This window comes from Felis catus, chromosome E1, assembly GCF_018350175.1.
Source record: "Felis catus isolate Fca126 chromosome E1, F.catus_Fca126_mat1.0, whole genome shotgun sequence".
NCBI classification, from domain to species: domain Eukaryota; kingdom Metazoa; phylum Chordata; class Mammalia; order Carnivora; family Felidae; genus Felis; species Felis catus.
The window spans coordinates 18,855,766-18,871,522 of record NC_058381.1 but is presented as its reverse complement, the minus strand read 5'-3'; the positions used below and the strand labels follow the sequence as shown (position 1 = coordinate 18,871,522).

Below are 15,757 nucleotides of genomic sequence, written 5' to 3'. Positions count from 1 at the left end.
TCTTCCCGTAGGTTGTAGGCCTGGCTGCCTTGCATGCACTCGGGGCTTTCTTCCTCCTAATCGACCCGTGGCACCGTGACTTCTGCTCAAGCGCAAACTGAGATGCGGGCACTAACCCAGGGGATGCGATCTCTGCTGCTCCGAGCGTCTCTCCCGAGACTTCTTCTCTCGCTTTGTTTTTGAAACTGACCCCCACCCCTCTCCACGGCCTATGTGTGCCTGAGTAACCGCTGCCCACGAGGATCCCCTAACAGAATTGCCTCCCGGATGGGACTTCACTGTCTAACTCTTCTTCTGTGGGGCGGCACTGTTTGTGTTTGGGTGGTGCTGTCTCCCTACTAACACCTCAGCGAGATTCGTGCCCCCCCCGAGCACCTCGGCCTCCCGCCGGCTGTACTGCTCCCACAGCGCAGCGGAGAGGTTTGGCTTGGCTGCTGAGCCGCAGAGATCTTGTCCAGCAAGGAGCGGGAGGATTTCAGAGCTGCCCAAGGCCAGGCCCCCCTGGAGGGCCGGGGGGTGGTGGACATCAAAAGTCCTGTTGCCGTGAAAGACGCTAGCCTGCCAGGGCTTTGTCCTCAGCGGCGCGCTTAGGAAAGTTGTCCTAAAACAAAGCGGGGGGTGGGGGAGGGCTGTCGCCAGACGATTTCACTGATGAGAACGAAGCTTTTGCCCCCGGTCCCCACGATGTTAACTCCCTTGACATCCGCCCAGTGCGGACAGAAAGTACCAGACCCCAGGTCAGCGTTCATCAAGAGTGTGGCTGAGAGGCCACACGCACTCGCTGTGCCGCTTACCAAATTCACATTCCTGGGGTCCCTCCCACAACTGAGCCCAGGTCTCCGGAGGTGGGCCCTGAGAATCTGCATTTCAGCTTGCTCCCCACATGGTCTCTGATCTGGGGACCTTGTCCGAAAGGAGTGTGGGCTGTCCCTCTCAGTACTTGGGGACAGGTTTCTCTCTCCTCCCGCTTGTGCGCGGAGCAGAGCTCTGCTGGGCTGCAGGTGAGAAAGTAGTTCGGACAAGGCCACGGCAGTGACTGGTGCTGAGGACTCGGAGACTAACGAACCCACTGCCCCACCCCCACCCCCACCCCCACCCCGGGAGGGTGTGTGGCCAAGTCTTAGCACCCCGGCCACGTGTGGCCAGGAGCAGCTCAGCCGAGGCTGTTGGCACGCAGTCACTCTCGCTTCTTGCTGGGGCCGGGTCCTCCGCGGAGCTTCTGAGACTGACCTAGCTAACACCGCCCCACTTCTAATGGAGACCAGCGTGGCCATAACCCTTCTTTTTGTTCCTCTTTGCAGCATTAACAGCAGCAAAGTTGTACCCCGGTTCGAAAGGTTTGGCTTGGGCGTCCTGGAGCCCAGTAATCCAAAGATGTAGCCAACTTGTGCACTTTTTCTGCCGATTTCTTTCCCTCTCAAACGCGGTCCTGAAACATCCCGACAACCGCCAACGACAAAAACGAAAACCCTCTCCGAGACATCAGTCCACCCTCCCAAGTGCCGCAAACCAGGAACGCGACTCATCGATTCAGACCTTTCGTCCACGGAAACACCCGGGCTGGCAACGGAGCTGCACCTGCTCTTTGTCTTAAAGTGACATCACCAACAACCAGACCCGCCCTGACAGGCAGCAAACGTTTACATATACGTCTCTGTGGAGTCAACTCGCTGTTTTACAACAGGTACTAAGAAAAAGTGCTCTGCAGAAGTGGGCTGGCACCACCTGCCAGGCTGGTGGAAGCGACCCCACCCCCCCTCCCCCTCCCCGGAGGCCCCTGTCGGCAGTGAGAAGGAAGAAGAGCACAGTGACTGTGGCTGTTCTCGGGGTAGGATGGGGACCACAAGGTTCGACCTGGACTCTGCTTTGGCCCTAAACCCCATCCGTGGGGAGTCTCCCTCTGTAGGGTTCTCCCCCGTCCTACTGGAAGGACACTGTCCCTTTTTCCTCTGGCAGAGGAAACCCTGGCTAGGAACCAAGCTGGATTATGAGGGTCGGGGGTTCCCAGCGAGCTGGGGTTCTCATTCGGCCCCAGGGATCCAGCCCCTACCTGCCAGAAAAGTAGAGACGGCTGAAACCCAGATAACATCTGGGCTGACCCAGTGGTTGGTAGCCAGGGTTTGTACGGCCCGTAGAGAGCTTTTCTTCCCGCGGCTTCCGGGAAGGCAGGCGCTAAGGAGCTGGGACTCCTCCGTGTCCCTGGCTCACATGCGAGCGAAGAGGCTAAGAGCGAAGGCCCAGCCCCACAGCTGTGGACACCATGAAGGCTTGATTGGTGAGAAGAAAGAAGGTAGGGGGAGAGAGAAGTGGCAGGCAGTAGGGTCCCCGAGCCCACCCTCCCAGCCACAGGGTGACCTGGCTCTTTGGGAGCCCGTCAGCAGGCATGCCAGGGTTCCGGAACTGCCCACCTCTTCTCCCCCAGCCCTTTTCGAAGTCCTTGCCACTCCTGACTCTTCCACTGCCCGCGTCTGAGTTCTCGGCTGGGACGGGAGGCCCGTGCCCCCCACGCCTTTCGTCTGGACCCACCCGGCCCCCAGTCTTCAGAGCCTTCCGTGAACCGAGTCCGGACCCCTTGCGTACATTTGCGCCAGAAGGAGGGGCTTGACTGGGGAAAGTCGGCGACGTGGGAGCATCCTGTCTGTCTTCGTCAGAAGCCGTCACCTAAAGAGAAAAGTTCCAAACGGGAGAGAGAAGCCTTCAGCGGACGTTACGCCACGTTAGGCCCCAAGCCAGAACTGACCAAGGGTGACGAGGGTGGAGACGTGGTTGGATTCAGACCCAGAACCTGTGTCCGTGCTCTGAGCCAAGACGGGGAGGTGTGTGGGCCACCCATCCCTTTCGTTTAGACTCCCCGAGCAAAGCTCCCAATCTTCAGAGCCTTCCCTGGAGCCTGGCCACAACGTCCTGGGAAGTGGGCCGCGGCCTAGAAGCCGTAGGGCCACCTTCCTGTCTCTGGGTCAGATGCCCCCACCGGCCCGACCCACACTCGCTTGGAGAGCGCAGCTGTGCAGCCGGGCAAGGTACCCAGGCTCCTGCCCCCCATGAGCGCCCCAGGCCCGAGCTCCTTTCCCTTCCTGGCCGGGGAAGACAGGAGCTGACACCCAGCTAGAGTCAGCCCCGGGTGGCTCTTCCCTCCTCCGTGAGACTGCTGGTCTCATCCTGTCATCCCTTGGCCTCCCCCCGTGGGCGTCACGCCCACAGGTTGCAGTTCAAGAGGCTTTCGTCGAATACCTACGGTGTCTTATGCAAGTTTAGGGACCCGCGATGGGAGCCGTCACAGTCCCTGCCCTTAAGGAATTGACACTTTGCCAGGAACCCTGAAGGAGAGCCGAAGGCCTGGGGGGCAACCCCTTCGTCTTCAGGGCCCTGGACGGCCCCCCAGCTCTTGGCCTAGCCTCTGTGCTGCCTGTCATTTAAAAAAAAAAGAAAAAAAACGTGGTCCCCTTCTCCTTCCGTCTCTTTAAGTGACTGTGAATTGAGGTTGGGAACACGTGCTTGCCCTTCTGTGTGCTCTCCCCGTCTGCCATGGAAACACACGAAGGACGGCAGATACTGTGAATTCAGCCCTCGCGGCCAGCCGTGAAGGGGACGGAGAAGCTGGGAGGGCCTCCTTGGCGAGAGCTCTGGGGGCTGCGGAGTCCCCAGCGGGGTCTGAGAGTGGAGCCCAAGCTTTGGTCCTTCTTTACGGCAGGCCCCCAGTCCCCAACGTCCCCTCCCAAACCCTAGGGCCCATGTCCCCGCTGCCTTTTTTCCCCCAAGCCGCAGTCCCCGGGTCTCCATCCAACTCGAGATCCCGAATCCTAGCAAGCTCCCCGTTAGTCGAGGGCAGTGTAGCGATGTTGACCTCTCTCGCGTCACCAAATCCGCGCAGGGCGCTGGAATCCTGCCCCGTCGTGGCCTTTCTTCTTGTGATCACAGGGGGCAGCTCTGCGCCCTGTAAGCCTGTATTGCCGTGGTTCTGTGTTGATTGGGGGGGGGGGGGGCGGGGTGGAAACACAAATGTGAAGCCATTTAGGGAGCTCGTACGATGCTGCAGTGTTAGCCAGGATTTCATCAGTGTGTGTAAAGCCAGCGTCTTCCGTGGCCACAGGCACACGCCTGCTTTTTTTTGAATGTGATGTAAAATTTGTACAGTAAAAGTTTTTATATTTTCTATCAACCGCATTTGTCTTCCAGAAATGCTATTAATTTAAATTAAAACGGTTAGTATTCACGAACGTGCTGTTAGCAGTTTTTTGCCGCTGCCAAGAGCACATCCTTTGTGCCAGGCCAAGCCTGGGTGTCTGGAGTTTGCGAATAAAATTGTACCAAGGTGTCTGGGGCTCGTGTCTACTTGGGTCAGCTCCAGATGAGTGCGAGGGGCTGCTCAGATGGATGGCGAGGGGGAATAGGAATGGAGGGGGGGGGTCCGGGATGGTTGGACCCCCTCTGGGAGCCCCTTCCGGAGAAAGAAGTTACCCATGGACTTTGAAGACAGACGGAGTGGAGACAAAATGGCGTCGGAGCCCACGATGCCCTGAGGACAGTCATCCAGCCGGCAATAGTCACAGCTCGTGAGCAGACCCAGAGCCGCTCAGTGTCTCCTGGGCTGAGGGTGCCTGTGCCTCCTGGAAGCCATGCAGGGTGGGGAGCGGAGTGATCTCCTACCTGAATCTTATTTCTAGGAGCCTCTCTTGGCCGGTCATGGAGAGAGGTGCTTTGGAGGTTGGAGTAAGAACAGGCGGAGGACAAAAGGAGCCAGCGTGAGGCGCCTGGGCGACTCAGTGGGTTGAGCGTCCGACTTCAGCTCAGGTCACGGTCTCGCGGTCTGTGAGTTCGAGCCCCGCGTCAGTCTCTGGGCTGACAGCTCGGTGCCTGGAGCCTGCTTTGGATTCTGTGACTCCCTCTCTGCCCCTCCCTTGCTCGTTCTCTCTCTCTCTCTCTCTCTCTCTCAAAAGTGAATAAACATTAAAAATTTTTTTTAAGAGGAGCCAGTATTCGTGAGGCCTCTGAGCCAGGGAGGTACTCTTCATATATCCTCTTCCCTTAATCTAGCCCTGACAACACCACCACGAGGCGGGAATTGTGGTGTTTCAGCCGAGGAAACTGAGGCCCTGAGAGGTTAAACTACTCACCCAAGATGACACAGCTGGAAGGTGGCTCGTCCAGGACTCAGCCAACGGCTTTGACTCCAGAGTTTCCTCTCCGCAAAAGCCGAGGAACGTCCCAAGTCAGACATTTGCTGAGCACCTGTGCCCGGAAGATGGCGCCGAGTGCTGGAACACAGATAAAGAGGGGGTAGTGCCCTTGCGTTAAGAGGTCCCTCAGTCTGCCCGGCAGGCTTCATGGAGGAAGTGGCCTTGGAGCCGACTTGTAGGGTGAGTAATGTGTCTGGTGCACATAAACGAGAACAGGTCATTCTGCCCTGTAGGAACAGCATCTGCAAAGGCTCAGAGGTCTGGGAACACAGGGTGTGCTTGGGAAATCACGAGTGTTCCAGCTGTTGTAAAGTGGAACCAGGGGAGTAGTTTGGAGCTGGAGGGATCCTGTAGGTGCCAAGCCAAGGAGTTTAGACTTTAACATGGCAGCCCTGGGGAGCCATTGAAGATTCTTGAGCAAGGGAGGGCTATAATTAGATTTACGTCTTAGATACATAGCACGGACTGGAGTGGGCCTAAAACTAGAGGCCAGGGGATCACGACCTGAGCTTTGATTGGATGTGGCGGAGAGGTGAGCGTCCAGGGTGACTCCCCAAACGTCTGCCCTCCTACTGATGGGGTTGTTCGCTGAGAAGGTGAGCTTATAGATGAGGAGGGGGGAGAGGGTCATGCTTGGGGGCATCCAGGTGAGCACCGCATGGGCAGCGAGACCTTGCCTGGCAGCATGCCTTCAAGAAGAATTTGCTGTAGAAATGAATGGGTAAGGGTGGGAACAAGGAAAATTAAAAATGTGACCTTGTTCTGGAAGATCCAGTGGTAAAGCTGAGGGTCCCCAGTTCCGGAGACTTGGTTGGGGGGCTTGTTTCTAACTGCCCTATCCGGCGTGTTTTCCTTAGCTGCTGGGTTTTTTAAATCTTTCTCCATAAGCCACATTTGTCCTTTTTTTCCTCCAAGTCACATTGGGAGATTTTTATTAACTTGAATTGATGTTATTAACTTTGCCAAGTCTTCAGTCAATATACCTTTATTTGATATAAGCCTACAGGTTCATACCACAGGATCATGAAGACTTTACGTGTTTTCATGTAAATCAGCGTTTTGTGATGAGTAAAACAATGTTCAAATAACAGTTACTTCACTGAAATTTTTTTTTAATGTTTATTTCTTTTTGAGAGAAAGAAACAGCACGTGAGCAGGGGAGGGGCAGAGAGAGAGGGAGACACAGAATCCGAAGCAGGCTCCAGGCTCCGAGCTGTCAGCACAGAGCCCGACATGGGGATCGAACCCATGAACCACAAGATCATGACCTGAGCTGGAGTCAGACACTTAACCAACTGAGCCACCCACGCGTCCATGAAATACTTTTTTTTTTTTAATATGGAATGTATATTTATTTCCATTAAGACTAAGAAAAAACCAGAAAGGTAAAGTTGGCTTGCCTGAAGAGTCAGGTAATCTTCTGGAATGTGTATTTTCCAGTAGCCCTCCGTTTCTAGTTCAGAGACCACTTCATACATTTTATTTCCTTTGTGAAATACTTAAAAAAAAATATTCTGGGGAGTGTTTGAAAGCTCTGCTTCTGAATAGTAATTGATATATTTAGCTGGTATTTGAAGATAAACACTTTTTTTTTTTAAATGTTTGTTATCTATCTTTGAGAGAGAGAGAGAGTGCTAGCAGGGGAGGGGCAGAGAGAGAGGGAGACACAGAATCTGAAGCAGGCTCCAGGCTCTGAGCTGTCAGCGCAGAGCCTCATGGGGGCTCGAACTCACAAACCGTGAGACCTTGACCTGAGCCGAAGTCAGATGCTTAACCAACTGAGCCACCCAGGCGCCCCCACATCTGGCTGATTCTTAAAGTCTCTGGCTCTTGCTTCGACACCTGGGGTCCCCTATAAAATGATGTTCCACTCCATGGAAAGTACCATTTCATTCCACATTGCATTCTTCCCCAGAGGTCCCCGGCTACAAAAGAGAACAGATTCATTGTTCCTCTCTGTTCAGCAGAGCAGCCTCCAGCCCCAGGTCCCTGCCACCCCTCTGGAATGAGCCCTGGGTGAGAAGGTGTTGACAAGACCCATAGCAGCACCCGAGGCTCTGGGCTTCTGACTCCCCAGGCACAGAAAAATACTGATCAGAAATGAAACCAGGAGACAGGTTGTGGCAGAGCTCTCCTTGCCCCTGGGGGCACAAAACGCAGTCACATGGGCCGATGTTCCCTGCAGCAGGGGTTGGGTCCCATGAACGGAAGCCCTAGGAAGAGGCATGTGAGAAGTCAGGCGGGTGGTGCAGTGGTTAGCGGCACAGGCTTCGGTGCGGCACTGCCTGGGCTGAATCCCCTCTGTGATACTTTCTGGCTGTGTGACCTTGAGCAAGTTGCTTCACCTCTCTGTGCCTTCGTTTCTTCCCACATAGACTAGACATAGTCAATTGCACCTACTTTGTAAAGCTGATGGAGAAGTAAACGTAAGGCACCCAGAATGGTTGCTTAGCATGTAATCAACGCTATCACAAGTGTTAACTGAAAAAGAATCTTGGGGTGCCTGGGTGTCTCAGTGGGTTAAGCATCTGACTCTTGGTTTCGGCTCAGGTCATGATCTCATGGTTGACGAGCCCCGGCGTTGGGCTCGGCGCTGACGGCACAGAGCCGACTTGGGATTCTCTTTCTCCCTCTCCCTTTGCCCCTTTATGTGCACAGGCGTGTTCTCTCTCTCTCTCTCTCTCTCTCTCTCTCTCAATAAATTTAAAAAAAATCTCTGAGTACTCCCTCCTCTGTGCCCATCAAGTGCTCCCTGCATCCCAGGTCCCAGGAGGGACCCAGCACTTGTTTCTTGACTGTGGCAGTCATTGTATCTTCCAAGCGTTTCTGGTCCCCAAGCTCTTCCAGAATCGCTGCTCCCCATCAGGAGGTGAGGTTCTCGTCCCTCTCCTTGAACCTGCCTCAACAACAGAATGTGGTAGAAATGGTGCAGCCTGACCCCTGAGGCTAGGTTATAAAAGGACACAGCTTCCACCCTCTGCTCCCCGCTCTGGGGCAGAGATGAGCTGCCCCCACCTGGCCCTGCTCGAGTTCAGCTTTGTGAGCCAGAGCAATGCTGTCATTCTTCTAAGATACTAAGTTTTTGGGTAATTTTATGCAGCCGTAGGTAAGCAGAACACGGGCTAGATGAACCCGGCGGCATCTGCTCAGCAGGCCCGGAGCTGGTGGCCAGCTACCCAGCTCATCCCTTCAACAGACACCAGAGTGGAGGGAGGGGCCGCTGGGGGCGGAGTGGGGGGGGGGGGCGTAGTTCGTAGACCAAGGAGCCCGGCTGACCTGTCTTTGGCTGTTCGTGTCATGTGCGGTGCTGGGCGCTTCTCTGATTCTTCATCGATTATTCAGCACAGCAAGGGCTGCCGGGAGCTTGGCCAGAGATGACAGACGTAAAAATCCCTGGCCCCGTGCCAGGCAGATGGCAATTTGGCGTCGGTAAACACTGGCTCCTTTCCTGGGGAGCGTTCACGGTCGAGGAAGAGGGACTCTGCTCCTGAAAGGAGAGGAGAGAAGGAAGGAGGCAGAGGGAAGCCTTCCAGAGGAAGGGTATAACCAGGCTTCATCTTCCTTTGGCAAGCGTCACCGGCTGGCACCCCAGCCGTCATCTGTCTTCCCAGCCGGTTTAGGAACCAAATCCGGAGGTGGGGTCCCCGAAAAGCTTGAACTTGAAGGCTCTTCTCTGCCTAGGCAATGGGTTTCCATGACTAGAGGTGTGTGCAACATTTGAGAGACCTAAGATGTATTTTTTAAAAAAACGTTGACTTCTTGAGCGTGAGAGAGCATGAGCAGGGGAGGGGCAGAGAGAGAGAGAGAGAGAGAGAGTCCCAAGCAGGCTCTGTGCTGACAGCAAAGCGTGAGACTTGATCCCACGAACTGCGAGATCATGACCTGCGCCGAAATCCAGAGTAGGTCACTTAAGCTCCTGAGCCGTCCAGTCGCCCCGTGAGAGCTAAGATGTATGAAGCAAACTGATTAACACTACTGTCTCCTTCCCCTCCGGCGTCCCCTCTATCATACTGCCTCTTGAGTCGGGTGGTATTGGAGAAGCCAATTCGGGGGTCGGGCTAAGAGAGAGTCGTTGAGTTGGGCATATGTTCACTCTAGGTTCAGTGGGATATATTTATGTGGGTCACAGCCACCTCCGTTAATGATTCAGTTATTCCCGACTGTCCCAGTTTAGGAATGGCTTCTGGAACCCTCCTCCTGTCTGTTGTGCCAACTCCCCTGGGTCCAGGTACAAAGATGCGGGGCCAGAGGGCCAAAGGAACGTGTCCCATGTTACCTGGTACCCAGAGTACACAGGCAGTGGAGAAAAAAACAGGCCGTTGGAAAGACGGAATGATCTTTCTACTTCCTTTATGGAAAATATGTCAAATCTTCACACAAAGAAGCAAAGAATATGTGGCCAAAAAAGTAGAAGGGGTTATAGTGCCAGGAAAGTAATAAAAATATTATTTTTCTGGATTTTATGCTGTTTGGGGTATTCATTGCAATGATTCAAATGTTTGTGTCCCCCCAAAATTTGCATGACCACCTTCACCCGCTTTGCCCACCGAGAGTTTTTATTTATGGAAGTGGCGGTGGTTGCCATTTATGGTGATGACGTGAAATTTGCTTTTATTTATTTTTTTTTAATTTTTTTTTATTAATGTTTATTTTTCTTTGAGACAGAGACAGAGCATGAACGGGGGAGGGTCAGAGAGAGGGAGACACAGAATCCGAAACAGGCTCCAGGCTCTGAGCTGTCAGCACAGAGCCCGACGCGGGGCTCGAACTCTCACGGACCACGAGATCGTGACCTGAGCCGAAGTCGGCCGTTCAACCGACTGAGCCACCCAGGCGCCCCTGAAATTTGCTTTTAAAATAAAAGCATCCAGGGGTGCCCGGGTGGCTCAGTCGGTTGAGCATTCGACTCTTGATTTCGGCTCGGGTCACGATCTCACCGTTCATGAGTTCAAGCCCCACGTCATGGTGGAGCTGGCTTGGGATTCTCTCTCTCCCCCACTCACACTCTTGTTCTCTCTCTCTCTCGAAATAAATAAGTAAACTTTAAAAAGGAGAGAGAAGAAAAGCCTAAGTTTATTTAAAGGAAATCGGGAGCTAAGACTAGTCCCAGGCTAATCACGCAAGGGCTAAAGGCCGAGGCGGCCGTGTGTCTGATAATGAACTGATAGGACGCCAGTCTGGAGGCTCACCTGGGTTCCCCACCGAGGAAGTGTGAGCAGGGACTCTGAGTGTGCTTGGTTCCACTCCTCAGCCCTGCCGCCCGTGGAAAGGATGTCAGCACTCTGCAAGCTCAGCCCCGCGGCCACTTCCTCTCTGGCCTCACCACCCACAAGTAAGATATGTGAACAAATAGATACGACGTAGGGAGCGCTCGCTCTGTGCCAGGCGCCGGCCTAAGTGCCTCCCAAGCATTAGCTCGTTCAGCCCTCCCGATGACCTAATGAAAGAAGGCCCGTGACTCGCCCCACCTTACAGGTGAGGAAACTGAGGCTCACAGAGCTCAAGTGACCTGCCTGGCCTCACTCAGCTGCTGTGCCCCCACTGAAAGCCGTACACGCTTCTTCCACAGCACAGTAGTGCGCTTAATAACTGGTACCCCCACCAACCCTAATGATCTATGAAGCACCGGAAGGAAAGGACGAGGTCCTCTCGGTCTGTGGTCCCCAGAGCCAAGTTCAGGGCTGGGCATGCAGCAAGTGCTCAGTAAGTGCTCGTAAATGAAGTGCTCATCTGCACTTCTTCAAGGGGGTTTCACTTTCCTCTCTGGGCCCAGAGGTAGACTCACCAGCAGGGCCCCTCACTTGCGTGGACTGGGGGCAGGGCCCTAGCCATGTGTGTGTTTGGTCATCTGTTTTGGTTAAGTAGGTTTTCCTTTCCTTCCCGTTCCCCCTCCCTCCCCTCCCTCCCCTCCTCCTTCCCCTCCTTCCCCTCCTTCCCCTCCTTCCCCTCCTTCCCTTCTTCCCCTCCCTCCCCTCCCTCCCCTCCCTCCCCTCCCTCCCCTCCCTCCCCTCCCTCCCCTCCTCCTTCCCCTCCTTCCCCTCCTTCCCCTCCTTCCCTTCTTCCCCTCCCTCCCCTCCCTCCCCTCCCTCCCCTCCCTCCCCTCCCTCCCCTCCCTCCACTCCCTCCCCTCCCTCCACTCCCTCCCCTCCCTCCCCTCCTCCTTCCCCTCCCTCCCCTCCCTCCCCTCCCTCCCCTCCTTCCCCTCCATCCCCTCCCTCCCCTCCCTCCCCTCCTCCTTCCCCTCCCTCCCCTCCTCCTTCCCCTCCCTCCCCTCCTCCTTCCCCTCCTTCCCTCCTTCCCCTCCTTCCCCTCCTTCCCCTCCTTCCCCTCCTTCCCCTCCTTCCCCTCCTTCCCCTCCTTCCCCTTCTCCTAGGTTTATTCATTTTTCAGAGAAAGAGGCAGAGCATGGGTGGGGGAGGAGCAGAGAGAGAGGGGGACAGAATGGAAGCAGGCTCCAGGCTCTGAGCTGTCAGCACAGAGTCCGATGGGGGGCTGCTTGAACTCACAGACCGGACAGCAAGATTGTGCTGCCACTTAACTGACCGAGCCACCCAGGCGCCCCGTAGGTATCTATTTTTCTTAAAGATGCCCCCCGGATTTGTAATTCGGGTCCCACAAGATCTGCATGAGGTGCCTGTTGAAAATGCAGATTTCCAGACTTACCTCTAAACTTCCCAAGCCCAGGCCCTGGGAGAGATTCCAGGCTCACCAAAGTCTGAGTATCACTATGCTAGATGTTTCCTGCCCCCCCCCCCCAACTTCCTTGCTGGCTGTATTTACTTTAGGGCTCCCAGGAGAGTCATTGTTCTGGAGTGGCCATACCCTCCTGTGTTTTTTAGAAAGCTGTGAATTCCAGTAAGTGGAAGTGCAATAGTTTCGATTCCTTCTTATCAAGACAAAGACCTTGGCTGCCAGTGAGAGTTCAGCTGGGGCAGAGGTGAAGGAGGCCAAGCCGGCAGTGGGGTGGGGGGGAAGCCTGCAACCCTGTCCTGACATCATCCCTCCCCTGCCTCATGAAGGGGTCCTCTCTCCTTCCCCTTCCAAGCTAAGCCTACACACTCGCCTCCCCACCATTCCTTCTAAATAAGTGTTCAACTTTGATTCCTGCCCTGGGAAGGAGTGACTCGGTCAGCAGCCCCTGTGGAGGAAGGTCAGGCCTGGGGTGAAGGTGGAACTCACGCTGGGTGCCCTACAGACGCTCCAAGGAAGGCTGGCGCCCTTTCATTTGCCCTGTAGTAACCCCGGCACCGAGAGCCCATTGGCGCTTCCGATCCTTCACCGAGAAGAGACTAAGGGAAAAAGGGGAGCTGGAGGAGGGAAGGACTTCCCCAAGGCAGTGGGGGGACCTGTGGATGGAGGGTGTGGTCCACACAGCATGAAATGCCCAGGCAGTGGGAGAGGCAGCCAGCCCTGGAGGTGATCTCAACCAGGCTGTAAGATCATCGGAGGGGGACTTCGTATTGCATGGTCTCTTCTGGGGATGCAGTAACGCCCCCTTATCCGCAGTTTCGGTTACCCGCGGGCAACTGTGGGCCAGAAGCGTAGGATCCTGGTTTCTGGCATGTTGTCAGGAGGTCAGGCATAGCCAAAGGCCATGTCCCTCGCCTCCCTTCAGCTCCCTCGCAGGCATTTCATCCTCTGGAGTCACAAGGAGAAGGGCGAGTACAGGAAAATATTTTCAGAGAGAGAGGACCCACATTCACCTTTTATTATAGTATATTGTTGCAATTCTATTTTATTATTACTGTAATCTTTCACTGTGCCGAATGTATCGATTCAGCTTTATGCGTACATATGTACAGGAAAAAAAGTACTATCTATACAGGCGTTGATAGACCTAAGACCTCAACCATATCTTTGGGGTCCTGGGACATATCCCATGGCGAAAAGGGGGGCATACTGTATATGATATCTTTCCTTTAAAAAAAAATTACTTGTTTTAGGGGCGCCTGGGTGGCGCAGTCGGTTAAGCGTCCGACTTCAGCCAGGTCACGATCTCGCGGTCCGGGAGTTCGAGCCCCGCGTCAGGCTCTGGGCTGATGGCTCGGAGCCTGGAGCCTGTTTCCGATTCTGTGTCTCCCTCTCTCTCTGCCCCTCCCCCGTTCATGCTCTGTCTCTCTCTGTCCCAAAAATAAATAAACGTTGAAAAAAAAAATTAAAAAAAAAATAAAAAAAATTACTTGTTTTATTTATTTAGATCCAAGCCAGAGAACGTATAGTGTGATATATATCTTTCTGGCTGGCAGACAACAAACCTGTTGTTTGCTTTTTAAAATTTTTTTTAAAATTTTGAACTCCACAGGGAGTTGAGTTCCCCGGGCCTCTCTCAAGCTGTGTTTTAGAAATCGAGGTATACTTTGCACATAAGCGGAGAGTGTAGAAGGTGAAGTGTGTAGCTTGGTGAGTTTTGACAGGCACACACACCCAAGGAGTCCGTATCCTCTTGAGACAGAGAGCATTTCTATCACCCCAGAAAGATCCCTCCTGCCCCTTCCCCAGTGGCAGCCACTGTTTGATCTCTTTCCTCGTAGGTTAGTTGGGTCTCGTCCAGAACTTCCTAGAAACGGAAGCATTCGGTGTGTACGTTTTGTGTCTGGCTTCTTTTCCTCGGCATGACATATTGGAGACTTACCTAAAACGTGTTTATCAGTAGTTCCATTTTATTACTGTATTCTGTTGCGTGACGACAACGTGTTCATCTGTTTGCCTTTTGAGGGCTGCTTGGGCTATAAGATCCGTACACAGGTCTCGGTGCGGACAGATGATTTTATTTACTGTGAGTAAATCCCGGGGAGTGGAATTTCGAGACACTGCCAGAACGATTTCCAATGTGGCTTGCAGGAATTTGACTAGGATGTGTTTTACTAGGAACCTGTAATTGGGGGAGCTTGCAAAGTGGTCTTCTCTGTCTGCTGGCACAGTCTGAAGTCACCAAGGCGGGCAGTCAGGATGGGGACGGGGACGTGAAGGGGTGCGTGTGGAGCCAGAGCGAACTGTCACGCGAGAGAATGGGGGGAACCCGCGAGGATACAGCCCGCACCATTCTGTCACTGCGTCCACGCCTCTATCGTTGGTGTTGAGCGCGTCCGGCAAGAGACGCATGAGCCCTCCAGTCACGCATCTAAACGTGCCCCGGGGACAGAATTAGGAGCAGCTGAAGGAGGAGATACAGCGGTGCCGAACGCAGGCCCAGCCGCCAGCCCCACACCAGCAGGACAGCGAGCAGGTGAGTAACAACACGCGTGAGCCTGCCGGGCGTGGAAAGGGTATGGGTGAGATTTCAGTTCCTCCTTCCAAACTGCGTGGAAAACTCCTTTTGTGGCCCCTTCACATCCAGAACTTGCAAAAAAAAAAAAAAAAAGGGGGGGGGCTTGGGGGAATTCAGGGAAACATAGTCCCAGCTTAACTAAGAGGTCCCAATAAAAATATTCCACTCCATGAAGGGAATTAAGAGTACATTTACTGTGGGGTGTCCGGGTGGCTCAGTCGGTTGAGCATCTGTCTTCGGCTCGGGTCATGATCCCACAGCTCGGGAGTTCGAGCCCCGTGTCGGGCTCTCCACTGTCAGCTGTCAGCGCAGAGCCCTCTTCGGATCCTCTGTCCCCCTCTCGGCCCCTCCCCTGCTCACTCTCTTTGTCTTTCTCAAAATAAATACACTTAAAAATTTTTTCTTAAGAGTGCATTTACCGTAATGAGCACCCAGAAATGTATAGGGTTGTTGAATCACTATTGTACGCCTGAAACTAATAGAACACTGTATGTTAATTATACTGGAATTTAAAAAAAATACACTACTCCAGGTCTTGCTTTTTTAAAAAATTTATTTGTTTTGAGAGAAAGTGTGCACAAGCCCATGCATGAGTGGGGGAGGGGCTGTCAGCACAGAGCCCAGTGCGGGGCTCTATCCCTGTGCCGTGTGATCACGACCTGAGCCGAAATCAAGGGTCAAACATTTAACTGGCTGAACCACCCAGGTGACCCTAGGTAGGTCTTGCTTTTTTTTTTTTTTTTTTAATGTTTATTTATTTTTGAGAGAGAGAGAGAGGGAGAGACATGGAGCCTGAGTGGGGGAGGGGCAGAGAGAGGGAGACACAGAATCGGAAGCAGGCTCCAGACTCTGAGCTGTCGGCACAGAGCCCGACGCGGGGCTGGAACCCACAAAGCATGAGATCATGACTTGAGCTAGTCAGATGGCTTAACCTACTGAGCCACCCAGGTATCCCTATTTACACACATTTTTAATCCCTTTATCCACCGATAGACACTTGGGTTGCTCCCATTTCTTGGCTGTGATAAATAATGCTGCTAATAAGCTAATGTTGGGTCATGGGGTAATTCTATGGTTCGTTTTTTTGTTTGTTTGTTTGTTTGTTTATTTTTGAGAGACAGAGAGAGGGGGAGACACAGAATCCGAAGCAGGCTTCAGGCTCCGAGCTGTCAGCACAGAGCCCAACACGGAGCTTGAACCCCACAAACCACGAGATCGTGACCTGAGCCGAAGTCAGACTCTTAACCGACTGAGCCACCCAGACGCCCCTGTGGTTAGCTTTTAAGGAACCACCAAACTGTTGTGTCACGTG

General features: G+C 53.8%; 1 protein-coding gene and 1 long non-coding RNA gene across 20 annotated transcripts in view; one reads left to right on the top strand and one right to left on the bottom strand.

Annotated features, from left to right (window-relative positions):
* Positions 1 to 4,315, top strand: part of KSR1 (kinase suppressor of ras 1) — a 164,091-nt gene extending 159,776 nt beyond the window's left edge. For 17 of the 19 annotated variants that reach the window (XM_045045083.1, XM_045045080.1, XM_045045081.1 and 14 more), the window contains one exon: positions 1,302 to 4,315. In XM_045045083.1, coding sequence (XP_044901018.1) covers positions 1,302 to 1,307 — 6 coding nt within the window. In that variant the 3' untranslated portion in view covers positions 1,308 to 4,315. Of the gene's footprint in view, positions 1 to 11 lie in introns of all 19 variants that reach the window. The other 2 variants (XR_006589839.1, XM_045045085.1) reach the window with 2 other exon arrangements.
* A 660-nt stretch (positions 4,316 to 4,975) lies between these two features.
* Positions 4,976 to 12,233, bottom strand: LOC102899045. The gene is made up of 3 exons (XR_002148990.3): positions 11,841 to 12,233; positions 8,454 to 8,664; positions 4,976 to 5,255 (listed from the first exon to the last, which is right to left on the bottom strand). It is a non-coding gene; the product is annotated as an uncharacterized LOC102899045 (long non-coding RNA).
* Between the last annotated feature and the right edge of the window lie 3,524 nt (positions 12,234 to 15,757).